This window comes from Nicotiana tabacum, chromosome 9 (assembly GCF_000715075.1).
Source record: "Nicotiana tabacum cultivar K326 chromosome 9, ASM71507v2, whole genome shotgun sequence".
NCBI classification, from domain to species: Eukaryota; Viridiplantae; Streptophyta; class Magnoliopsida; order Solanales; family Solanaceae; genus Nicotiana; species Nicotiana tabacum.
Genome location: NC_134088.1, coordinates 104,500,153 through 104,527,454, shown reverse-complemented (window position 1 = coordinate 104,527,454; position 27,302 = coordinate 104,500,153). Strand labels below are relative to the sequence as shown.

Sequence of the window (27,302 nt, the reverse complement as noted above, 5' to 3'; positions counted from 1 at the left end):
CCATTAAAAAGAATAACATCAATCTATATTTAAAATTAATTTTATTTTTATTTTTTTTTAATCTCAACGACATACTGTTAGCAATAAATTCATGACAGATTTAATACTATAAAATCCAAAAGTATTTTTTAATAAACTTTACGCAAGATAAATTTGGTTATATATCAATTGAAACGGTAAGAGTCGTGCATTAAATAAGCTTTCCCAAAATATTAAATAATATTTATACATTAAAGTAACTTGTACTCATATAGTACATCTGGATAATATATTTAGACAATATATATATATACGCAACACAATTCCACCATTTGAAAAAATTCCGTTATCGTTTCACTCTCCTCTTTTTCCTCTCTCAAAAGGAGCAAAAACAGAGTGCTTACTTTTTCCCTCGATTCTTTCCTCCTCTTTTTTCCCTCTGTTTCTTCACTTTATTCATACAAAAATACTCATTCGTCATATATATATATATACATATATATATATATATATATATATATACGCATATATAATGCCATCTGGTCATGTTAGTTAGAAATGTCTCATACCAACCTTTAGATACGTATACAAATTTATCTGTCGGTGAGTTTAAAGTGATGATGTCGCCGGTGGTATATTTGGTGTTTGTGTGTGTGTTTTTACCGGCGACGGCGACGGCGGTGGTGAGTGATGGAATGACGATGACACTGCCGTTAGAAAGAGCTTTTCCGACGAGTCATGGAGTTGAAGTGAGTCAACTCAAAGCGCGTGACCGAGTTAGACATGGACGAATCTTGCAATCTTCTTATGGGGTTGTTGATTTCCCTGTTGAAGGCACTTATGATCCATTTCTTGTTGGGTATTAAATTACTAATACAAATTCTTCTCTATTTTGTGTTGTTTTTATTAGTGAAGTGTTGAATGATGACATGATTTTAGCTTCAACAACTGTTCTTGATGATCTGTTTCATGAAGTTTAGCTGATAATTAATTAGTTTATTGATAATTTGGGTAATAGTGGTTACTTTCTTTATGTAAAGTTTATATTGGAAATTGGGTAGCTCTCTTTTTGTTTCTTTTTTATGAATTTAATGGAGAAAGAAAGTGTCTGGTGGCAATAGTATTGTATTACTGTTTCAATTTATTGTTTGTAGCTTGAGTATGTATTAAGGTGGATTGATTGCCTCTGGATTGTTTTACCCTATCTTTCTTGGTTTAATGTTACTTTTACTGGTCTATTGGCTTAGGGTAATCATTTCCTGGAGTAGTTTTATGATTGATTTACAAGTTATATATCCATCATAGTGAATGTTAGTTGAGGATATCATTTTGTTTCAGGCTTTACTTTACAAGAGTTCAGTTGGGTTCCCCTCCAAAGGAATTCTATGTACAGATAGATACTGGGAGTGATGTCTTGTGGGTTAGTTGTGCTTCTTGTAATGGTTGCCCGACTTCTAGTGGACTTCAGGTTTGGATACCATTATTCCTGCAAATTGCCATGTTAGCGTAGAGTTGTAAGAATACTGCTTGATTGCATTTTGCTTTCCATTAGCAGATTCAACTAGACTTCTTTGATCCATCAACCTCGTCAACAGCTCGACCGATCTCATGTTCGGACCAAAGATGTGCTCTTGGAGAACAATCTTCTGACTCTGGTTGTTCTACTCAAAACCAGTGCAGTTACACGTTCCAGTATGGTGATGGCAGTGGGACATCAGGTTATTATGTAGCAGATTTTATGCATTTCGATACAATCGTGGGGAATTCTTTGACGTCGAACTCGTCTGCTCCTGTTGTTTTTGGGTGAGCTATCAATCATCTTTATAATTTGAGATGGGAATTTATCAACTTTCCGCTACTGGTCACTGTTTAACCTTATTGTTGTTGGGATTTTATGACACAGATGTAGCACTTCACAGACCGGTGACCTAACTAAGCCAGATAGAGCAATTGATGGGATCTTTGGATTTGGGCAGCAGGGCTTATCAGTTATCGCACAACTTTCCTCCCAACGAGTGACGCCAAATGTGTTTTCCCATTGCTTGAAAGGAAGTAACGGCGGAGGTGGTATCTTGGTGCTAGGTCAGATTGTGGAGCCAAATTTAGTTTACACTCCACTTGTCCCATCACAGTATGTTATCTCTCTCATAGTGGGCTTGCATGACTTCATTTGTTTTTCTAGATAATCCCTGACCATGTTCTCCGTTTTCTGTGCCAAAACTTCTTGCAAAGCTTACTGATCTCTGCCAAATATCGGCATAGCAGAGGTGTTCTTGATTGATAGTTCTTTAACAAGATCTCGTCTAAGATGATAAAAAAGAAGCAATCAAAAGTCACACATTTGACTAAGAAATTCGCTTACCCAGATTTTGTGTGAAGTTTCCTATTTTTGATTATAAACAAGAATTGGACTGAACATCTGTCTTCTGATTTTTGAACTCAATCTGTCTGTTGATTGCTCAAATTGAAATGAAGATTGTGGACTAAAGAACTGGTTTCCAGTTGGTTACTTGAATGACTTGTCAGTGATTTCCTAATTTTTAGAAAATGTAATTTCGATAAGAGATAGATATGACCATTTGATTCGGATATCTTTCACCTACCTACATATTTCCAGAGAATAGAGATATCCCAACTTTACCATGAATGTAACACGTTTTTTTTTTTTTTGGGGTTACCAGGCCACATTACAACTTGAATCTTCAGAGTATTGCTCTCAATGGGCAGACAATGCCTATTAGTCCAGAAGTATTTGAAACATCAAGCAACAGAGGAACCATAGTTGACTCCGGGACGACTCTGGCATATCTTGCTGAAGAAGCTTATGATCCTTTTATTAATGCTGTAAGTTATCGTATAGGCAGATTCTGTGAATTCCGTGCCAGTTGTGATTTAGAAAAAGTTTCGCTTGAATCCACTTCAGCTGTACCGTTATCAACGTACTACTGAAACAAAGTTGGTAAATATCATCAGAAATGGTCCTTACGACTTACAGTCTTTTGTCTCGTGCAGATCAATCAAGCTGTTTCACAGAATGTGCGCCCACTTGTTACCAAGGGAAACCAGTGTTATCTAACCACCTCCAGGTTTTCTAAAACTTCTCGACACAGTCTCATTTCTTTGTGATGATTTTACTTTAGTTTGTACCAAAAATATGACTAGCGCCTCTTTCTTGTGCTCAGCGTCGGTGATATATTTCCAACAGTTAGTTTGACCTTTGCTGGTGGTGCAACAATGGTATTAAGGGCTGCGGACTACCTTATACAGCAAAACTCCATTGTAAGTCGAATTTTCTTTAAACTAATTGATGTAGTCTTAAGCTGCAGATGATTTCATTCCATTTGCCCCTATTTTACCTACTTATGGTATATTTTAAGCATGTCGACCTGCTCAAAACTTACTTCTAATTATCATTTAGTTATCATTTCGAAGAATGAGAGAAATTCGTTAATGTGGTACTTTTTATTTTGTCAATGTTTTATTCCATTATGTTCACCAAACTTGACTGTAGCCAAAAGCTATTTAATTGTGATTGCAGCTGCAATCTACTTGTCAAAGTAATCTATTGCTTTTAATTAGTTTTGCACTCAGTTAGCCACTTGCTTTTGTAGGGTGGCGCCGCTGTCTGGTGCATGGGCTTTCAGAAAATTCCGGGCCAAGGATTGACAATTTTAGGAGGTAATCTCCTTTAAGTCAAACGAGTGGACTTTTTCCCTGCACCTGATCTCAGTTTCGAACTCCCTTTTTTGTGTTTCTCATGGCACAATCTCTTTCTTTGATTTCTACTTGCTATGTTACTGAGCTAAATTGGTTATTGAGATTCGTATACATCCTGTTAATTTTAAAGGACTATAACAACAAAAAATTTCCCTATACCAGTTCACCTGATAGACGTTTACCTGATTTGTGCTCGTTATTGCTTTCGTTTTCATATGTGACTGTGGGATCTCTTTTTTACGCTACAGTTTTTGCCCGTACTTCTTTTGATCCCTTTCGTGACTCATAATTCTTATTACATATTTGATATATGTTAATAAGCATTTGTTTTGATGATTGCGTCATTGTAGTTTATTATTTTTGACTCATATGTTTATATTTATGTGCAGACCTTGTTCTAAAAGACAAGATTATTGTTTACGATTTGGCTGGACAACGGATTGGATGGGCCAATTACGATTGTAAGTCATTGTTATTCAGATGATTTTTGGCCAAACTCAATAAGTACACATTGCTTACAGCTTTTAAAGTTGTAAATACTTGACTGAACTCGATATACAGTATTATATTTCAGGATTCAAATGTACTACCAGGAAAAAGAACTTTTTGCAATAGACGAAATAGTTAGTCTCTGTGGTATATTAAAGTATAAGTTCAGTCAGTTATCAAGTTATGCTAACACACGTCCTGTTGTTTAAATATCAGGTTCGCAGGCTGTTAATGTTTCGTCAACCACAAGCAGAGGGAAAACTGAGTATGTCAATGCAGGACAGATCGGTAACAACAGTTCACCGCGTATTGACTCTTACAAGCTGTTATTAAGCTTCATTCTAACTTCTGTCTTACATGTATTAGTGCGTGGCACTAACTCAGTCTTGTAACAGCTTAGGTATCAAACTGCTCAATTTTCTCTTTTTTGTATTTTTTTTAATTTTTTTTTGTATAGCTGACTGCCCTGTAGTTATTTATTTACAGCGATCGATGAAGATCTGTCTTCAGATCTGGATTGCAAAATTTTTAGGTGCCTTTAATGGTAGCCTTAGATATGTTGTTTGTTCAACTTATAGACTCATGTAGTGGTTAAAATTTCATGTAAAGTAGATTTATACACATGTGTATTACAATATTATCCGTATAGAGAAACATTTGATTTTTTTGGAATGAAAATTTTGTTAAATACTCTGCACACTCATTAAGTTTTCTTCAGCCAGCTGATGGAAAAGTATTTGTCTTGTGTGTTGTGAATATAAAAGGGAACAAAGGTATGTTTCGTGTCTTGCCTGTGACGTTTTCTTGCATTTTTTGGGGGTATGGTAGGTATATGTAAGTGCCCTCGTACTGAAATTGCTGGACACCACGTGTATCAGCATTCAGCTCCTTTTTAATAAAATGAAACGGATTCAGTATTTGATGTTTATGGGATTTTACAACGAGCTAAGTTAATATACAATAATAACTAAAGATGTGATCAAACATTTAGAGAGATTTAGTGGATTTTTTTAAACTAGGATAAACTTTTCAAGAAAACTAATAAAGTTTTATAACATGCTGTATTTGAACTTGATGTATACTTATCATTTGTTAAAATTAACAATGCATAAAATATGTAACGTAAGATAAAACTGGAATAAGAGTAAGACGGGCGTTGAAACTTTTCAACTCTTAGCCATTAAGGTTCTCAATCAATATTGATCATATATAATAATTGATATGAAGTAATGTTCAAAGATTAAAATTAATTTTCCTTTGATTGGTGATATTACAAAATCTAAAGAAAAATTAATAAAAGAATTGAGGACGACAAGAAATAAAAAGTATGCAATATTATCGCAAAAAGAGAAGAAATTCTAAGATAAGAGGACGGATAGAAATAGAGGAACAAAATATTGGAGTAGGAACTAGGGAGGATATATCACACATTCACACGATTGCCAAAATAAAATACATAGAAAGTTACATAACACGTGGATCCTAAGACATATTCGATGAAAGCAAAAATAAAAAAAGAATAATTAGAATCAATAGTTATAGGATCTCGATACAAAGGTTCTTTCTTGATCTATCTACAAGAATAGGGCAGTATAAAAAGATAAAACGTGACACCCGATTAGTTAGGAGTGATCTTTTTCGCACATTTGCATTCTTTCTCTTTCAAACTAGGAGGATTGGCATTTGGCCAAGATGTGATCTATCTCCCAAGTCTTTGACCAAGAAATGGGAGAATTCCCACTACCGCTGGCAGGCAAGTTGGGCCGTGAGCTCCTTGGGAACAGGCTTCCCGAGAAGCCAGCTCGAGCTTGGGTCACCATAGAATGAAGGGTACGGCCCTAATCTTGCGTTGGCTTTACCAACTTATTTGGATCGCAGGGAAGGAAAAGGATGTTCAAGTAAATAAAATTCAGAGAAAAATAGTACTGTAGGTCACTAATAGAAACATGTCTGTTATCTCTTTTTGTATTACGTCCGAGGCTTGAATGTATCGAGTAATACGCGCTAAGGCATTTTGTGAGATGATTAAAAGTAAGATCAAATTCCAGCGAATGTTTTCATTATAATAAAAAGTCAATGGCCTACTATCGTCACTATAAAAGGTCAATTTTCCCCAATTAGTACTAGACAAATACTGTAAATACTATTTGATCTAAAAACGAAAAGGGGGTAAATTCCACAGTTTTCATAGCATTAATTTTTTCCTAATGAACGATATTCGATACAATCATACAAATAGTAAAGTCGTAGGATCATTTTTTGAAAGAAAACCTGAACCCACGTTAGAAAGAAAAAGAAGTTTCTGATAGCTTTGATTGAGGTTAGGACAAAAGAAGAAAAGCAACTGCTCTACAGTAAATAGATGATAGATTCACGGTTTACAATCATATATAAAATGCAAAATTCATCCTCGTCTTCTCATTGTCAAAATTGAAGAAATCCAAGGTTATCGATAGTCCAGAGATCATTGGCAGCATACACTGTAGCAAAATAATGTGGCCGGCAACCTTCCAAATCAGCGGCTACATTATTGATCTGCTTGTTGCCATAGATACTATTTTTGGCGCATATACTAGCCTTAGAATGATCTAATCTGCAAACTTGATCTTCTTTGGAGCAGCCTGAATTGCACCCACCTGCAAATTACATTGTAAATGTTAAATACACTTTTATGCTTCCTAATCGGAACTTTCAACACCTAATTCCAGAAGTGTTAGGACGGCATTCCACTTTTCCGTCTGCCTAAATAAGTTTTGAAGGTTTACTTTCTATCTTCTTGAGCTTAAGACATTCTATATATGCTGTTTATTATATAAAATACAACAGCTTCATGTACTATGAAACACATCTAAAATCTCATATTTTATGCCTCTGAAGGAATGGCTATTTAAACATAGATTTCTCAAGCATGATGCCTTCTTTGCCGTTTTATATGTTTCTGATGGAACAACCCTTTTTTTACCATCCTTGAGATTATACAAGCAAATTCCTTAATTTTATTTGTAAACAATTCTTGTGTAATATATCCTATTCAACAAAGACATCATGATCAATCATTAAATGATTTCTCATGCAACAGAAATACTATTCAAATAACTGCCAAATTAGCCAAAGATAAAAAAAAAGGTAGTTCCTGGACCAGTTAGGAACATGCAATAAATAAGTAGACTTTGCAGCACAAGATATTAGTACATGTAATAAAGAAACTGTGTCTCTTACCATTTCTGGGCACTTATAATCAATTCCAGCTGCCTCGATCCTCTTTCGCCTCTTTTTGTCACGTTTTAGAATTCCTTCAACCAACCTGTTGTGCTCTTCTAATGTTCTTTCCTGGATAGTTATCAGCATTCATTTAGTTTATATTTAAAAAGGGTCAATGAGACCTCATAGGACTACCAGACCATGTATCTCACATTTTGCACTACTATGTAAACTTGAGAGCTCATAGAACAAAAAGCAATGTATCTCGAACTTTTGCACAATCATGTAAATATCTGTATATCTCACACACACGCATGGTCAAAACCCTACCTTGTCTTGACGCTTCCTTTCAATTTTCACCCAATCCAACGGTTTGTACCAGCGGTTCACACCTTTCCACCTGGAACCAAATATACAAATTAGAGCAAAACATTAATTCAACCACCACTTCAGCAAGCCATTATAGTCTTCTTTTTAACAAGTCTTTTGCAAGCCATTACCATCCCTAAGCAAGGACACGTAGTAGCAGATTCATTTTAATAAGAATGACAAGGTTAGAAATGGAAGACTAGTCACCTAATATTGTTTTAGGCACCAACTCCCCCCTCCCCCCCAAAAGAAAACAAAAAAGAAAGAACAAAGGAAAAGAAGAGAGTGTTGAAGAGCTCTTCCACTTAGCGATCCAAAAAAATGTGAAATTAAAAGATGAATTTAATCCATAACAATTCATTTTAAAAAATGAAACTCTTACAATCTGGGATGAACATGTTCAGGAGGAATAAGACGAACTTGCAACAAGTGCTCAAACAATAGATAGTTATGCATAGTATCCGCAACCACTTTAGCAACCTGCAATTGTCCCAAAAAACCAAGATAAGATAATGGAAAGAAAATGTCCGGATGGATTCTGGGATTCTGTAAATACGGATAAATTGCTCAGGAATAGGAACAACCTCAGGGGACTCAAATTCTATGAAGCCAAAATGCTTTGATTTTCCTGTCTGTCATGAGGAAAAGACACAAGATAACAGAAGGAAGTAAGGACAAAATCAAAAGATTACTGCATAGAAAGACAATAAGAAAGATAGAAGTGTATTGTGAACAGAGATTTAAAGGATAAATCTTACTCAAAGCCCTTAGTTCCGAAGCCACACATAATTTTGGACCACAATTTAAATATTCAGAAGATGAACACATCAAAATCTTTACGCAAAGGAAAACTAATTTACAGGAAGTAGCTTTTAGCTTCACAGATGACAGACTACAACACCCCATAAAGAATGGGAAGGATACAATCTTTTTTTTCGAAAGAAAAAAATATCTGGCGCTACAGTTACGTATGATAGAAAAGGGCTACACTAGGCAAATGCTAATAAGGCTTTTGTTGGAAAATGTGGCTGGGAGTAGGGAACTTGGATATTCACACACGGAATCATACTGCAGCAAAGCTCCACAGCTAATCATGTGCTCTTTTTTTTTTCTGGAATCAGTTAATCATATGCTAAAATCTACAGCCACTGCAGCTACCCTTTCTAAATTACTATCACTAATCACAGATAATGAGAAATGTCATCACTTTTAGGAACTTGAGTAAGCCCAGTTCCGACAAGCTTGGGTCTTTCTAATTCTGAAGTTTTCAGATTGTGACAACAAGCATACAAATGAAAACTGGTCAAGAAAATAAAACCAGACAAAGAAATCAAACTACACAAGAGTAAATAAAACATAAATGATTAGTTGGAGTATCAACCTTTTTATTCCTTGCAAGTCTAAGCCTCTTTATTGTACCAAATTGCTTAAAGAAACCTAAAGACAACAGCAGCAGAAAACGACACAACAGAGTTATTTAACTTGGTAATGCTACAACGAGGATAAACGCTAAAGGGGCTCATTCGAAAGGGGAAGAAAAACACAATGTGAGAATGCAAACCTTCCATTTCATTCTCATAAAATCCATGTGGAATCCTTCCAATATACAACACTGTCGCTTTACTTTCCCGCACTTCAATATCTGGAAGTTTCCTAGCCGGCCCACCTTCCAATGGCTATTTTGTATGGGGAAAACACAAGGCAGAAAAAGTAAGCCATTGCCAAAAGAAAGTCCTCTACTTTCTTCTCTTCTTAAAAAATAAAACTGCTGATAGACTTTTGCCTTTACAGTAATGACACCCTAGTTTACACAAAGCACAGCAAACAAAGGAAATGACAGAGTGCAGCTTTTATATGATCGAAGCACCCCCCCCCCATACCCTTATGGTAAATTAGGGCGATGTGGGGAATAACTGAGCATGAATAATACACATTGGCTGAAAATTACATACCAGCGAAATCTGTTTAAACTGTAGTGCTAATACTTTTAATTTCTTAAAGACTGCACTAAATTTTGTCCCAGCATCTTCACCCAAAAAAAAAAACTATCCCCAGCCATTATTCTAGAGGAGAGAATTCCTTGAAGGGAGTGCTCTCTCAGTTCCATTTTATGTGATGTTATTGACTGGGGTCAGTTACTTTTGAAACTTGTGGTCTAAAAACAAAAAAAACGAGAATAAACAAAACGGTTCTCAATGTTTCTTTCTTGAGCATTGAGACGCTTTGCAAATTGTAATATGGCATAAACATACCAAAAAGTCAGCAGCTTTATCTTTAGAAGCAGATAATTCGGTAGCACCCTTCTTCAACTTCTTAGTTATGTCTTTCTTCCTTGCTTTAGCACCACCCATATCTGTCAAAATAAGCTTGCTAACCAAAAAAATAAAAATATATTCATTACTATCACTGGAAATATAACATATTAGTACAATTTTTGGACCCATTTATCATATGTGTAGCAATTCAAAAGCTAATTAACCTGTAAAAGCTATAAATAACTATAAAAATGAGCCATTATTACTCACAGGTAGCAGGAAAAAAAAGAATACAAATTCTAACTAGTTAAAACTCTTGGTCGACCTAAAATAGTTTCATTAGTTTCACCAGATATATTATCAACCACAAATTTGGACCTATTTATCACATGGATAGCGAGTAAAAATACAAATTAACATGTAAAATCATAAACGACTACTGAAAAAAGAGCCATTATTTTCCGCACTAGCAACAAAAAAGAAGGATGTAGATTTAGCTAGTTAAAATTACAATTTAGGTTCTCCTTATGGAACAAAGCTAGACAGAAGTCTTGAGTAAACTTATTACCAGAATAAGGGAGCTGAAGAAAGGAGGCGTCGGCCGGAGAAAGAGATGTAGAGGAGCAAAGCGCGAGTTTAAGGGGTTTGTGACAGGAATAACAAACCTATGCTGAGTTTATTATTATGTCCAATTTGAAGAGTGTATATGGGCTTTGTGAATTTGAAGTTTGTTGGGCTAAATAACAATTGGGCTTATTAATGCGATATCTACGTGTAATATTAGTAATTAGCCACTTTTTACCTCTGCTATTAACGTTTAGCCACAATTTAAAAGAGCTATTAGACTTTAGCCATTTCATTTAAATGCGGGTATATTTTGAACAAAAGTACCCCTAGCCATTTCATAATAGAGGATTGCCTCCCAAGAAGCGCCTGATTTAACGTCGCAACACGACATAAAATACCCTCAGATGAAGTGAATGACCGCCACCATGTAGCTATCTCCAACCTTGTCCAAGTAGTGCTTTACCCGGTGACCATTGACTCGAAATACTTCATTATTTTTATTCTTCAAGTCTAATGCACCAAAAGGTGTCACACCAACAATTTCAAATGGACCACTCCACTTGGATTTTAGCTTCCCGGGAAACATTCTCAACCTTGTGTTAAACAACAATACAAGATCGCCCACCTTGAACTCTTTGTTCCAAATGTATTAGTCATGAAGATATATCATCCTTTCTTTGTACAAGGACGAACTCACATACGCATGGTACCAGAACTTATCCAATTTATTCAAATGTGCAACCCTCTAGTTAGAGGCTACATCACAATCAAGATTCAACTTTTTTAGAGCACACATTGGTTTGTGCTCTAGTTCCAATGGAAGATGACAAGCTTTTCCGAACACCAACCGGTATAGAGACATTCCGATAGGTATTTTGCAAGTCGTCCGATAAGCCCATAATGCATCATCAAGCTTCTTGGACCAATCTGTCCGATTTGCATTCACCGTTTTAGACAAGACACTCTTTATCTCCTGGTTGGAGACTTCCACTTGCCTACTAGCTTGTGGGTGATAGGGAGTCGTGACTTTGTGAGTAACACCATACTTGCTAAGTAACGTGTCAAAAGATTTATTGCAAAAGTATGACCCCCCCATCGCTTATGATTGCACGTGGAGTACCAAATCTTGTGAAAATATTCTTCTTCAAGAAGGCCACTACCAAAATGTAGGTATTTCCACAAGAACTCACAAAAGTTCCCATGAAATCAATGCCCCAAATAGGGGTGGCAAGTGGGTCGGGCCCACGAGCTAAGTGGGTTAAATGGGCTGGGATCGTTAGGCCCGCTAGCGGTGGGCTCGTGCCGGTCTCGTGGGCCGGTTCATAGCTAGGAACCGTTAGGACCGGGCTCGTTTGGCCCGCCAAGAGATTGGGACCGAACCGGTCCCTTGGCGGGCCAAACGGGCCCAATGGATATTTTAAATAAATAAATAAAATGTTGTTGGGAGTTTAAAAAATAGCCATTGGCTATTTAAAAAATAGCCATTTAACCCCAAATATTTTATTATTACACTTTCTCCTATTTTCTATTATAAATACCTCATCATTCTTTCATTTTCTTATAAAATCAATATCAATCTATAAAAATCTCTCTCTAATTTTCTTCTATACTTGCTACAATTGTTTACTTTATCAAAACAAATAGTGAAAAAAGGTGAGGTTGCTACTATTACTTACTTTATTCCAAAAAATAGTCAAAAAATATTGAGGTTGTTACAATTTATGAAAAAATTGTGAAGTTGGTGAATTGAAGTCTTCAAGTCTTCAACGATAATCAATTTTCAACAAGTTGTTCGTCAATTCGGTAAACTCATTCCGACTCTTAAGTCTTAATATTATAGTTTTATTTGTTTTATTTATTTGCTATTACTTGATTAATTAAGATGCCTTTGTTAAGAAATATTTTTGGTAAAAATAAGAATAAGAAAAAATCCAAGACTGGCAAATCTAGTGGTACTGTCATTCCTCCTCCCTTACCCCAGCTCCCCGAACCAAACCCCATACCCGCCCTACACCGACTATTCTTGATACCGATAATAGTTTATTAAAATTTAGCGACACCAAATTTTGCCATAATATTGCACCGGTGAACATTTAGACCACGAATTAATGAATGCTCTCTATTCTAATAATTATAATACTATTGATGAAAATGATGATGAGGAAGTTGATCTTGATGAAACTCAACCGGACGATAATACACCCACTAGTCCTGCTCCTGATGTTGACCCAACTAGTGATAACCTTGTTAATCCAAATGATGACCCATCTGATACTCCCGTTACTGCCCCTACTTTTTCTAGAGAACCTACCAAACGGCAGGAAACATTTCCTGTTTGACCATTTTTTACTCAACTAGTTCCAAAAAATAAGGCTAAGTGTAAAACTTGCGGTATGGAGTTTAGCTTTTAAATATACTGGATCACGGTCGGGGATGAAATCTTTTGCTAGACACATAAAATAACATCCTAAAGATAACGTAAGATATCAGCATTTGAAAGCTCTGGCCGAGGAGAAAAATGTACCTAGTCCTAGTCAGGTTGACCCTATTACCGGTTCAAATCAATTTCAACCGGGAAGAATTGGCAAAAATGATAATTGTTATGTGCTTACCCTATAGTTTTCCTTCTGACCCTATGTTTGTGCATTATATTAGAAATTTTTTAATCCTACTTATAAAGGTTTTCCTCGCACAACCGTAAAGAGTGATAGTTATAAATACAAGCATGAATATGAACAATATTTGCGCTATTTATTTACTCATATAAATTATCGTGTTGCTATTACAACTGATATTGGTAGAAGTAACGACTGTGATTACCTTATTGTTACATGTCATTGGATTGATGAGGATTGGATAATACAAAAGCGCATAATTACTTATAGAATAATTGCTTCACGTCACACATGACAATTTATTGCTAGTACAGTTACGAATATTTGCAGATATTTTTTATTAATGATAAAATAATGTTGGTTTCAATGGATAATACTATGAATAACACAAATGCTATAGACTTGCTTACCACTACGCTAAATTCTGCATTTAGTAATATTTTTCATGTTAGATGTATTTGTCATATTTACCATTTAATTGTGGGTGACGGTATGAGAATTTTAAATTTTCAAATTGAAAAGGTTAAAATGGCTCTTAAGTGGCTTTTTCATTCAAACCGTAGAAGTATACTTAGAGAATATTTTAAAAGATGTGATGATTGTGGCCTAAGAGAAAGAAAGGTTTCTAAACCTTGTCCAACTAGATGGAATTACATGTATGAAAGTTTGGTTGTTGCATATGAATATAGAAACTCCATAAACTCAACGTTTAATGCACACGTAAGTGATGATGACGATTACCTTACGAATGGGGATTGGGCTAATGTTAAAATACTTGTTGATTTTTTAGAAAAAAATTATATTGCTACAAAAATAAATCTGGCCAATATTATACTACTATTTCTAACTATTTAGTTTATATTGCAGAACTTGCAAATTTGTTTGCTCATTTTTTACAGGGTGAAAAAATTTAACAACTTGCTATTGATTCTATGAGAAAAAAGTTTTAAAAATATTTTTTCCCAATTCCCCTTATTTATGGTGTTGCTGCTTTGTTAAATCCTTGTATAAAATTAGGAGGTCCTCAATTTTGATATGAAACTGTTTATAATGGTTTAGCACTTGAAGATGATGAGTTGCCTAAACTTCCAGAAGCAATAGCCTCAATTAGAACTGTCACGACCCAAAATTTAACTAGTCGTGATGGCACCTAACCCAACCCGCTAGGTAAGACAATTAACAACTATCCAATCCCAATGAGATTTAATGAGACGATTAAGTAAGAGAAAATATCTAAATCCTATACATTTCCTAAGGACTGATAGTACAAATCACGAGCTTCTAAGAATAGATTTTACAAAGTTGAAATGAAGTAAATACATCATCCGTTTGAAGAGTACATAAACAGAGTTTTATAGATCTAGGGCTACCATGAACAAGAGGCAGCTATAATCGGAACATAGATACATCTTCAAATTCCGGCTCCCGTCGATCACAACAACGTCAGCAGTCAATATTTGCACGCAAGGTGCAGAAGTATAGTATGAGTGCAACCGACCCCATGTACTCAATAAGTAACAAACCTAACCTTAGGTTGAAAGTAGTGACGAGCTAGAACAAAGGTCGAATCCAATACCAATACCCCCTAACAATTCATAACAGCATAGTACAAGTAATAAAAGGAGTATCTCAAAAATAAAATGCTCAGCTCGCTCACAGTTCCAGAAAAGTAGGCATGCTTTTCAAGTATTTCAGTGAAAACTCAAATCTTTTACCAAAATTTGCTAAAAATATGAGTAAGTTTGAAAACTGTGATTTTCCCCAAAAATTATTTCAACAATAAATAAGATGTTTCATTTTCCTTTCAGATAGCAATGTAAGATGTCTCTCTATTCCCATATGTCAAAACGTATGAGAAGTCATAAATGACATGATACAACATGAGGAAAAATGCATCTCTATGCCTGTATGTCAAGTGTGCATGCCAAATGCGATGCAAATCAGTGGTAAAGACCATATGCATACTCTCAGAGTATCAATTCATTCAATCCTCCCAGTCACTCAGTCTTCCCAATCACTCAGTCCTCACAGTCAGTCAGCCTCCCAATCACTTAGTCCTCACAATCGCTCAGTCCTCCCAATCACTCAACACTCGGCACTCGCACTCAGTAGGTACCTGCGCTCACTGGGGGTCTGTACAGACTCCGGAGGGGCTCCTACAACCTAAGCGCTATAATTCGCACGGACAACTCACGTGCTGCATGGACAACTCACGTGCAATAGTATAATTTCTGGATCTGCATGGACACCTCACGTGCTATAATATAATATCTCACAATCAAGCCATCGACCTCACTCAGTCATCAATTTCTCCAGTCCCTCGGACTCTCAATGTCATGAAATATCAGACCAAAATAATGATGTGATGTATCAATATATAGCAACAGAGACTGAGGTATGATATGAAATGAATGGACATGACTGAGTATGAAATTGCAATGTAAGCAAATAAATCAACTGTAGTAACGACCTCAATGGGTCCCAACAGAGTAAGCACGTAGCCTAGACATGGTTTCTAACATGAATCACAGATCAATAGTTATAGTACGTGGATTTCATGGTTACAGATATGATCAGGTAGCTACACAGTACCACAGAAATAACGAAATTACAACTTACACGGTGCACGCCCACACGCCCGTCACATAGTTTGTGTGTCACCTCAACACCAATCATATAACACGTAATTCAGGATTTTATACCCTCAGCACAAAGTTTAGAAGTGTTACTAACTTCGAATAAGCCAATTTCATTACCGAGCAAGCCAAGTGATGCTCCAAAAATACCATCTAGCGCGTAGCGACCTCCTAACGGCTCAAAACTAACCAAAAATAACTCAAATACATCAAATAAAGCCCAAGGAAACAATTGCAAATGAAAAAGGTCGAATCTTTAATCAAACCCCCCAAATCGGCCAAAACGTCCAACCCGGGGCCGCACCTCGGAACCAGACAAAACTCACAAAATCCGACAACCCATTCAATTACGAGTCCAACCATACTAGTTTCAATCAAATCCGACTCTGAATCGATGTTGTAAACTAAAAAATTAACTTTATGAGACTTTACGCTAAAACCCCAAATTTCTATTTTGGAACCCTCAATCAAATACCGAAAACGAAGATAGATTCATGATATAAAGTAAAAATGAGTAGAGAACACTTACCCCAGTTCACATGGTGAAAATTGCCTCACGAATCGCCTCAATCCGAGCTCCATAGCTCCAAAAATGCAAAAATGGCCGAAACTCTTGAAATATAGTACTTTATACTTCTGCCTAGGCATCCTCTTACGCGAATGGGGGAAGTTCATCGCGTTCGCGATGAACAAAAATACACTACCACCAAAAGCACTACGCGTTCGTGATACACCTCACGCGAACGCAATGACCACTGATGCAAAGCTTCGCGAACGTGACTCACCTGTCGCGATAGCGTTGAAGAATTCTCCGACTCCCAGCTGCCAAACCTTAACACTACGCGAACACATAACAATGGGTGCGGGCGCGCGCGCGAAGACAAAAATCTTTAACCCAGTGCGAACGCGATCTCAGAAGCGCGAATGCGAAGAACAAATAGCTCCACTGACCAAACACCTTTCGCGATCGCGGCTACACCTTCGCAATCGCGAAGAACGCCAGAAGCAACAACAGAAAAACCAGCAATGCAAAGCCATTTGAAATGATCCGAACTACGTCCGAAATTCAACCGAGCCCCTCGGGACCCCGTCCGAACATACCAATAAGTTGCATAACACAATACGTACCTACTCGAGGCCTCAAAACATACATAACAACATCAAAACGATGAATCACACTTCAAATCAAAATTTACGAACTTTGAACTTCAAACTTCCACAACTGATGCCGAAACCTATCAAATCACGTCCGATTGACCTCAAATTTTGCACACAAGTCCCAAATGACATAACGAATCTATTCCAATTCCCGTAATCACAATCCGAATTCGATATCAAAAAGTCCACTCCCGGTCAAACTTTCCCAAAATCCAACTTTTGCAATTTCAAGCCAAATTTCACTACAGACCTCCAAATCACAATCCGGACGTGCTCCTAAGTCTAAAATCACTCAACGGACCTACCAGAACCATCAAAACTCCGTTCCGGGTTCAAATTCACAAAAAAATCAAACTTGGTCAACTCTCCCAATTTAAAGCTTCAACAATGAAATCCATTCTTCCAATTCGATTCCGAATAACCTGAAAATCAAAATCGACGATGCACATAAGTCATAATACGTCATACAGAGCTACTCAAAATGACCGGTTGGGTCGTTACATTCTCCCCCACTTAAACATACGTTCATCCTCGAACGTGTCTAAAGTTGTTCTCAAAGTCATCAAACCGCCGTGTAACCTTACCATACACATACCTGGGGTGATATCATGTCACTTTATCCCATATAGGTCTGATAACATAACATAACTGAGATTTCCTTAATTCAACTTAGCCCATAAGCCTTAGAATACAATTTCCAACATCCGAAACTTTCTATAAGATCAAAATCTCGCATCTACCTACTGTATAAGTCTGAACAAGCTATATCAATCCATATCCATAACCCAAGATGTAATCACATGATATACCGCATAACTCAAATACTCATAGCAATAATTTCTAATCACAACAGCCGCCCAAAATAACCCAATTTCGGTAATAAACCTCATATCAAACCAAACCTCGTCCTAAAACCTTTGTACACTGGCGATGATGAAAGAAACACGCAGAACTCATAACCATTCATCAGATCAACCAGTCATGAAACTCCCTCTCCTTCGATAATAACTATAACAAATTTCTAAGATGTCTTGCGATATTATCCTTCCAACCATGCTGTAATCAATTCCGATAGTATCCATTCTAGGTCCAATGACCTCATCTCATCCAACACGACCACTCTAGTGACATGACACATCAATACAATCTAAAGCCACAAACCGTGCACCAATAAGAAACATTCCAAATGTACTCAATCATGAAAAATAACTCAGACAAGAGAACTGTGCCGCAAACTCCTTAAGTACCACCACAACGCAATGCTAAGAACCTATCACACACCGCAGAACCAAAACACACGAATCTAACACAAGGGATCATATCTCAACATAAGTCCGCTGCAATGTGTGACCCCATCCAAACACTGATCCATATGAAATACCTCAACCACCATGCTCAAAATCAACAACCACGCGCAATCCGACATCAAGCACTCAAAGTGAATTACCATAACCATGGAGAAGCATATGACACAATGCCACACAACACCCGAAAGAACATAACCCATACGCTATCAACCATTCAATACCCAATTATTCACCTCGCTCAAATTCTGCTATAAAGCCCAACTAGAATCGCACCACGCATGCTTATAGCCAACGAATCACAATTCCTCGTAGCATAGAAGAGTAACTCACAAATCCTTTCAGAGCACAAATAAGCCTCAACAACAACTGAATGATATATCCCTCAACAATAGAAGTATGAAGCCAACCAATCCGGCTCGGTGTAGAATACTCATCCTAATTGGGCCTACCAATGGACCCCCAAATCAACCTCGAGCATCCACAAATAGATAAATAACCCTCTGAAAGTCCGCAATGACTGAATCATAACACATACTATCATCTGGCTAGCTTCGGCCACAACCTCACAGTCCACAACCATGAAACAATCTGCTCCCGAGAACTCTCAGCCTCCAAATCCATAAAACACACGAATCACCACATCTGATCCCAACTCCACCGCCCGAATGTCTAACACATCTCTCATACACGATCATCCCACGAGGAATACTTCTAAAATTCTTCCGTGCCACATAGCAAAATTTGAATATCAGTAGTGGATCAACCAGGAGAGTGTCGCAGTACCAGTGAAGTATCCATAAATCAAAACACATTGCCCCTTTTGAAATGTATACTCTCATCAAGCCATACCAAATAGTAATATCATTTACTTAGTCATCTGAAACCGTCCATACTGTCTAAGAATTTTATGACCTTCCCTTCAAAACTGAATTGTGATCTCGCTCATGTAAATCTTAATCCCACACAACACACCGCATAAACTATGCCATCATATGAAAAATACGAGAACTTCATAGTCCACTCAGAGTCACAAACAACTACATACTCAATTATCCAAGGACCTTCCATTTGATTTCATCTAGGAGAAAATGACTCTACACCACATGCTCCTCACGCCAGTAGGAAATATACTCCTCGACTCGTGGTAGAAACCATTGAGAACCCTTCGAAGTCCATTTGCACATAATCAAGCTATTAGAACTGAATCTCTCTAACTCAACCCAGCCACGCATGTCGCCAAAACCCAAGAGAATTACCATGAAACACCTGTAGAGACTAGCCACATCATAAGTGCCCAAAGAACCGATTATATCTATTATTGTGCTAATCCAACCTACTACCAAGTTGTCCTAACTCTCCGAGTTCTTTCCGAATTACCTTCAAATTAATAGTTCTCCTCTCCATAATACCACGATCCTCAACCAAAACTCACCACACAAGAGACCCTAGTATAAAACCACAATGCCATACGGCCCAAAAGTCGTTGACTTCCCTCTTAAGCACCCCAAAGCACCACAACCGAGACGCCCACTCTAAAGAGACCTTATGTGAACCTAAAACTGTTTCCTTCATCTTGTTGATACTGAAATGCATAATCCACAATAATATAAAAATGCCACAAGTCTCGACACAGTCCAATGCAAAATTAGATCCTAGCCATATACCAATCTGAAATTCTCAATTGCTACATATAATTTTTGAATCCATTAGAACCATTCTTGAGAGTCATCCACTCTGCTCAAATCTAAATTGCACCGCCCCAAACGGGCCAAATGACTGGTGCCCCATTGGCACGACGACACCCAAAAGAGTAACCCCACCTTAACATGACCAAGCAAATTCCTACTCCATTCACACTACATCCTTTACGAATAACCACTCAATCATTCCATGATTCCCATATACCCATAGAGTTTAATACAACACGTATCCAGAAATTTCCTTACTCGAGTCATCCTCAATCTCAACCCCTGCAGTCATAATGATTCACTAGTATACCTCAAACAGAAACCAATACAACACATAATCGTGCAACCAACTCGTGATAGCAGACTTCCCCACTTGGCTCAAAGCCATAGAACAAAATAGTCGATAACATCACGATACCCATACTCTATTACTACCAAAATCCAACACTGAAATTCAACTAAATCCTTCGTAAGCTCATGTAACACAAACCATATAATACCTCAAATCGTCTGAAAATCTCGCATTCATCCTCGTGATAGTCAGGTCAATTATTACAACCGATCCAAACTCAAATCGCACAAATATACCCCACTGGTAAAAAAGAAAGCCTTCACACAACATTATAAAAATCACACATCTGTAGAATACCTCGCAGGTTATAACCCACCTGCTTAGACTCAAACTAACATCTCTTTATACCCTTTCATAGCCACAACTACTAAGCAATCACTTAATCTCCCCAAGTCTGAACTCACCAACAAGGCATGAGAACCTACATCACTCCACAATTAAAAAACATGAAAGGTGCCCTCAACACCCCCATAACTCGAGCCAATACGTCAGATCAAGACAGAAATAAAACACCCAATGGTTCTTTATACATCTCAAGCAAACTCTTTCCGTCACACTCAAACCATATGAACACATCTGGCAGTCACATCATACTCATCACGTAACCATCCAGCCACGAATTCCGCTCATAGGGACACTACCGGACATATAAGTCCAAAAACACGTGCTCATAAAACTAAAATCTCCATGCTCAAGCTACAATCAAAACCTGACCTCAAGTTATCCAGACTGGCCCATAATCAGCATACCAAAATCACATCTTGCACCTCATCCATGGAATCACAAGTCACCGATGCATAGCTGATACCGAGAGCTCGTGTGCGCATGCGAATACGTGGAAGGAATTCAAAGAGTTATTCTCATGACCCAAAATTCCACTAGTCGTGATGGCACCTAACACAACCCGCTAGGTAAGCCAATTAACAACTATCCAATCCCAATGAGATTTAATAAGACAATTAAGTAAAAGAAAATATCTAAATCCCATACATTTCCCAAGGACTGGTAGTACAAATTACGAGCTTCTAAGAATAGAGTTTACAAAGTTGAAATGAAGTAAATACATCTTCTGTTTGAATAGTACATAAGCAGAGTTTTATAGATCTAAGGCTACCATGAACAAGAGGCAACTACAACCGGAACACAGATACATCTTCCAATTCCGGCTCCCGTTGATCACAACAACGTGAGCAGTCAATATCTGCACGCAAGGTGCAAAAGTGTAGTATGAGTACAACCGACTCCATGTACTCAATAAGTAACAAACCTAGCCTTAGGTTGAAAGTAGTGACGAGCTAGAACAAAGGTCGGGTCCAATACCAATATCCCACAACAATTCATAATAACATAGTACAAGTTATAAAAGGAGTATCTCAAAAATAAAATGCTCAACTCGCTCACAGTTCGAGAAAAGTAGGCATGCTTTTCAAGTATTTCAGTGAAAACTCAAACCTTTTACCGAAATTTGCCAAAAAAAATGAGTGAGTTTGAAAACTGTGATTTTCTTCGAAAATCCTTTCAACAATAAATAAGATGTTTCATTTTCCTTTTAGATAGAAAGTGTAAGATGTCTCTATGCCCATGTGTCAAAATGTATGAGAAGTCATAAATGACATGATACTATACAGCATGAGGAAAAATACATCTCTATGCCTGTATGTCAAGTGTGCATGCAAAATGTGATGTAAATCAATGATAAACACCATATGCATAATCTCAGAGTATCAATTCACTCAATCCTCCTAGTCACTAAGTCCTCCCAATTACTCAGTCCTCACAGTCACTCAGTCCTCCCAATAACTTAGTCCTCACAGTCACTTAGTCCTCCCAATCACTTAGCACTCGACATTCGCACTTAGTAGGTACCTGCGCTCACTGGGGGTTTGTACAAACTCCGGAGGGGCTCCTATAGCCCAAGCGCTATAATCCGTACGGACAACTTACGTGCTGCATGGACAACTTGTGTGCTATAGTATAACATCTGGATCTGCACAGACAACATACGTGTTATAATATAAAATCTCACAATCAGGCCCTCGGCCTCACTCAGTCATCAATCTCTGCAGTCTCAAGGACTCTCAATGTCATGAAATATCAACCCAAAATAATGATGTGATATATCAATATGTAGCACTAGAGACTGAGGTATGATATGAAATGAATGAGTATGAAATTGCAATGTAAGCAAATAACTCAACAACAGTAATAAACTCAATGGGTCCCAATAGAGTAAGCACATAGCCTAGACATGGTTTCTAACATGAATAACAGCTCAATAGCTCTAGTATGTGGATTTCATGGTTACAGATATGATCAGGTAACTACACAGTACCACCGAAATAACGAAATTACAACTTACACGGTGCACGCCCACATGCCCATCACCTAGTATGTGCGTCACCTCAACACCAATCATATAACACGTAATTCGGGATTTTATACCCTCAGCACAAAGTTTAGAAGTGTTACTTACCTAGAACAAGTCAATTCCAATACCGAGCAAGCCAAGCGATACTCCAAAAATGCCATCTATCGCGTAGCAAACTCTGAATGACTCAAAACTAGCCAAAAGCAACTCAAATACATCAATTAAAACCCAAGGAAACAATTCTAAATAAAAAAGGTTGAATATTTAATCAAAAGCTCAAAATCAGCAAAAAAAGGTCCAATCCGGACCCGCACCTCGGAACCCGACAAAACTCACAAAATCTGATAACCCATTCAATTATGACTCCAACCATACTAATTTTACTCAAATCCGACTCCGAATCGATGTTCTAAACTCAAAAATTAATTTTATGAAACTTTAGGCTAAAACCCTCAAATTTCTCTTTTGGAACCCTCAATCAAATGCCGAAAATGAATATAGGTTCATGATATAAAATCAAAAATGAGTAGAGAACACTTACCCTAGTTCACATGGTGAAAATTGCCTGAAGAATCGCCTCAATCTGAGCTCTATAGCTCCAAAAATGCAAATAATGGTCGAAACCCCCGAAATATAGTACTTTATACTTCTGCCCAGGCATCCTCTTACGCGAACGCGGGAAGTCCATCGCGTTCGCGATGAACAGAAATACACTGCCACCAAAAGCACTACGCGTTCGCGATACACCCCACGCTAACTCAATGACCACTGATGCAATGCTTTGCGAACACGACTCACCTGTTGCGATCGCGTTGAAGAATTCTCCAACTCCCAGCTGCCAAACCTCAACACTACGCGAACGCATAGCAATGGACGCGGACGCGAAGACAAAAATCTTCAACCCAGTGTGAACGCGACCTTAGAAGCACGAACGCAAAGAACAAATAGCTCTACTAACCAAACACCTTTATCGCGGAACCAACAATGCAAAGCCATTTGAAATGATCCGAACTACGCCCGAAATTCAACCGAGCCCCTCGGGACCCCGTACGAACATACCAATAAGTTGCATAACACAATACGTACCTACTCAAGGCCTCAAAACACACATAACAACATCAAAACCATGAATCACACTTCAAATCAAAATTTACGAACTTTGAACTTTGAACTTCCACAACCGATGCCGAAACCTATCAAATCACGTCCGATTGACCTTAAATTTTGCACACAAGTCCCAAATGACATAACGAAGCTATTCCAATTCCCGTAATCACAATCTGAATTCGATATCAAAAAGTCTACTCCCGGTCAAACTTTTCCAAAATCCAACTTTTGCCATTTCAAGCCAAAATTCACTACGGACCTCCAAATCACAATCCGGACGTGCTCCTAAGTCTAAAATCACCAAACGGACCTACCAGAACCATCAAAACTCCGTTCCGGGTTCAAATTCACAAAAAAGTCAAACTTGATCAACTCTCCCAATTTAAAGCTTCAACAATGAAATCCATTCTTCCAATTCGATTCCGAATAACCTGAAAATCAAAACCGACGATGCACATAAGTCATAATACATCATACATAGCTACTCAAAATGACCGGTTGGGTCGTTACATTCTCCCCCACTTAAACATACGTTCATCCTCGAACGTGTCTAAAGTTGTTCTCAAAGTTATCAAACCGCCGTGTAACCTTACCATACACATACCTGGGGGTGATATCATGTCACTTTATCCCATATAGGTCTGATAACACAACATAACTGAGATTTCCTTAATTCAACTTAGCCCATAAGCCTTAGAATCTAATTTCCAACATCCGAAACTTTCTATAAGATCAAAATCTCGCATCTACCTACTGTATAAGTCTGAACAAGCTATATCAAGCCATATCCATAACCCAAGATGTAATCACATGATATACCGCATAACTCAAATACTTATAGCAATAATTTCTAATCACAACAGCCGCCCAAAATAACCCAATTCCGGTAATAAACCTCATATCAAACCAAACCTCGTCCTAAAACCTTTGTACACTGGCGATGATGAAAGAAACATGCAGAACTCATAACCATTCATCAGATCAACCAGTCATGAAACTCCCTCTCCTTCGATAATAACTATAACAAATTTCTAAGATGTCTTGCGATATTATCCTTCCAACCATGCTGTAATCAATTCCGATAGTATCCATTCTAGGTCCAATGACCTCATCTCATCCAACACGACCACTCTAGTGACATGACACATCAATACAATCTAAAGCCACAAACCGTGCACCAATAAGAAACATTCCAAATGTACTCAATCATGGAAAATAACTCAGACAAGAGAACTGTGCCGCAAGCTCCTCAAGTACCACCACAACGCAATGCTAAGAACCTATCACACACCGCAGAACCAAAATACACGAATCTAACACAAGGGATCATATCTCAACATAAGTCCGCTGCAATGTGTGACCCCATCCAAACACTGATCCATATGAAATACCTCAACCACCATGCTCAAAATCAATAACCACGCGCAATCCGACATCAAGCACTCAAAGTGAATTACCATAACCATGGAGAAGCATATGAAACAATGCCACACAACACCCGAAAGAACATAACCCATACGCTATCAACCATTCAATACCCAATTACTCGCCTCGCTCAAATTCCGCTATAAAGCCCAAATAGAATCGCACCAGGCATGCTTATAGCCAACGAATCACAATTCCTCGTAGCATAGAAGAGTAACTCATAGATCCTTTCAGAGCACAAATAAGCCTCAACAACAATTGAATGATATATCCCTCAACAATAGAAGTATGAAGCCAACCAATCCGGCTCAGTGTAGAATACTCATCCTAATTGGGCCTACCAATGGACCCCCAAATCAACCCCGAGCATCCACAAATAGATAAATAATCTCCGAAAGTCCGCAATGACTGAATCATAACACATACTATCATCTGGCTAGCTTCGGCCACAACCTCACAGTCCACAACCATGAAACAATCTGCTCCCGAGAACTCTCAGCCTCCAAATCCATAAAACACACGAATCACCACATCTGATCCCAACTCCACCGCCCGAATGTCTAACACATCTCTCATACACGATCATCCCACGAGGAATACTTCTAAAATTCTTTCGTGCCACATAGCAAAATTTGAATATCAGTAGTGGATCAACTAGGAGAGTGTCGCAGTACCAGTGAAGTATCCATAAATCAAAACACATTGCCCCTTTTGAAATGTATACTCTCATCAAGCCATACCAAATAGTAATATCATTTACCTAGTCATCTGAAACCGTCCATACTGCCTAAGAATTTTATGACATTCCCTTCAAAACTGAATTGTGATCTCGCTCATGTAAATCTTAATCCCACACAACACACCGCATAAACCATGCCATCATATGAAAAATATGAGAACTTCATAGTCCACTCAGAGTCACAAACAACTACATACTCAATTAGCCAAGGACCTTCCATTTGATTTCATCTAGGAGAAAATGACTCTACACCACATGCTCCTCACGCCAGTAGGAAATATACTCCTCGAACTGTGGTAGAAACCATTGAGAACCCTTCGAAGTCCATTTGCACATAACCAAGCTGTTAGAACTGAATCTCTATAACTCAACCCAGCCATGCATGTCGCCAAAACCCAAGAGAATTGCCATGAAACACCTGTAGAGACTAGCCACATCATAAGTGCCCAAAGAACCGATTATATCTATTATTGTGCTGATCCAACCTACTATCAAGTTGTCCTAACTCTACGAGTTCTTTCCGAATTACCTTCAAATTGATAGTTCTCCTCTCCATAATACCACGATCCTCAACCAAAACTCACCACATAAGAGACCCTAGTATAAAACCACAACGCCATAAGGCCCAAAAGTCGCTGACTTCCCTTTTAAGCACCCCAAAGCACCACAACCGCGACACCCACTCTAAAGAGACCTTATGTGAACCTAAAACTATTTCATTCACCTTCTTGATACTGAAATGCATAATCCACAATGATATAAAAATGCCACAAGTCTCGACACAGTCCAATGCAAAATTAGATCCTAGCCATATACCAATATGAAATTCTTAATTGCTACATATAATTTTTGAATCCATTAGAACCATTCTTGAGAGTCATCCACTCTGCTCAAATTTAAATTGCACCGCCCCAAACGGGCCAAATGACTGGTGCCTCATTGGCACGATGACACCCAAAGAAGTAACCCCACCTTAACATGACCAAGCAAATTCCTACTCCATTCACATTACATCCTTCACGAATAACCACTCAATCATTCCATGATTCCCATATACCCATAGAGTTTAATACAACCCGTATCCAGAAATTTCCTTACTCGAGTCATCCTCAATCTCAACCCCTGCAGTCATAATGATTCACCAGTATACCTCAAACAGAAACCAATACAACACATAATCGTGCAATCAACTCGTGATAGCAGACTTCCCCACTTGGCTCAAAGCCATAGAACAAAATAGTCGATAACATCACGATACCCATACTCTATTACTACCAAAATCCAACAATGAAATTCAACTAAATCCTTCGTAAGCTCATGTAACACAAAC

General features: G+C 37.8%; 2 protein-coding genes across 4 annotated transcripts; one reads left to right on the top strand and one right to left on the bottom strand.

Annotated features, from left to right (window-relative positions):
- Positions 1 to 309: 309 nt before the first annotated feature.
- Positions 310 to 4,875, top strand: LOC107825725 (aspartic proteinase 36). Of its 2 annotated transcripts, none has more exons than XM_016652624.2 (10): positions 310 to 838; positions 1,318 to 1,447; positions 1,535 to 1,782; positions 1,883 to 2,110; positions 2,661 to 2,823; positions 2,992 to 3,065; positions 3,162 to 3,258; positions 3,591 to 3,657; positions 4,086 to 4,157; positions 4,402 to 4,875. In XM_016652624.2, exons 1-10 carry the CDS (start codon positions 525 to 527, stop codon positions 4,575 to 4,577), a joined length of 1,569 nt encoding a protein of 522 aa, XP_016508110.2. In that variant the 5' UTR covers positions 310 to 524; the 3' UTR covers positions 4,578 to 4,875. The 2 variants fall into 2 exon arrangements, with proteins under 2 accessions (XP_016508110.2, XP_016508109.2); XM_016652623.2 differs by having other exon boundaries at positions 1,532 to 1,782.
- Positions 4,876 to 6,514: 1,639 nt separating this feature from the next.
- Positions 6,515 to 10,713, bottom strand: LOC107825723 (putative RNA-binding protein C1827.05c). Of its 2 annotated transcripts, none has more exons than XM_016652621.2 (9): positions 10,579 to 10,713; positions 10,008 to 10,125; positions 9,317 to 9,431; positions 9,137 to 9,192; positions 8,340 to 8,387; positions 8,138 to 8,235; positions 7,717 to 7,786; positions 7,405 to 7,515; positions 6,515 to 6,821 (listed from the first exon to the last, which is right to left on the bottom strand). In XM_016652621.2, exons 2-9 carry the CDS (start codon positions 10,104 to 10,106, stop codon positions 6,774 to 6,776), a joined length of 645 nt encoding a protein of 214 aa, XP_016508107.1. In that variant the 5' UTR covers positions 10,107 to 10,125; positions 10,579 to 10,713; the 3' UTR covers positions 6,515 to 6,773. The 2 variants fall into 2 exon arrangements, with proteins under 2 accessions (XP_016508107.1, XP_016508108.1); XM_016652622.2 differs by having other exon boundaries at positions 10,008 to 10,121; positions 10,579 to 10,686.
- Positions 10,714 to 27,302: the final 16,589 nt, after the last annotated feature.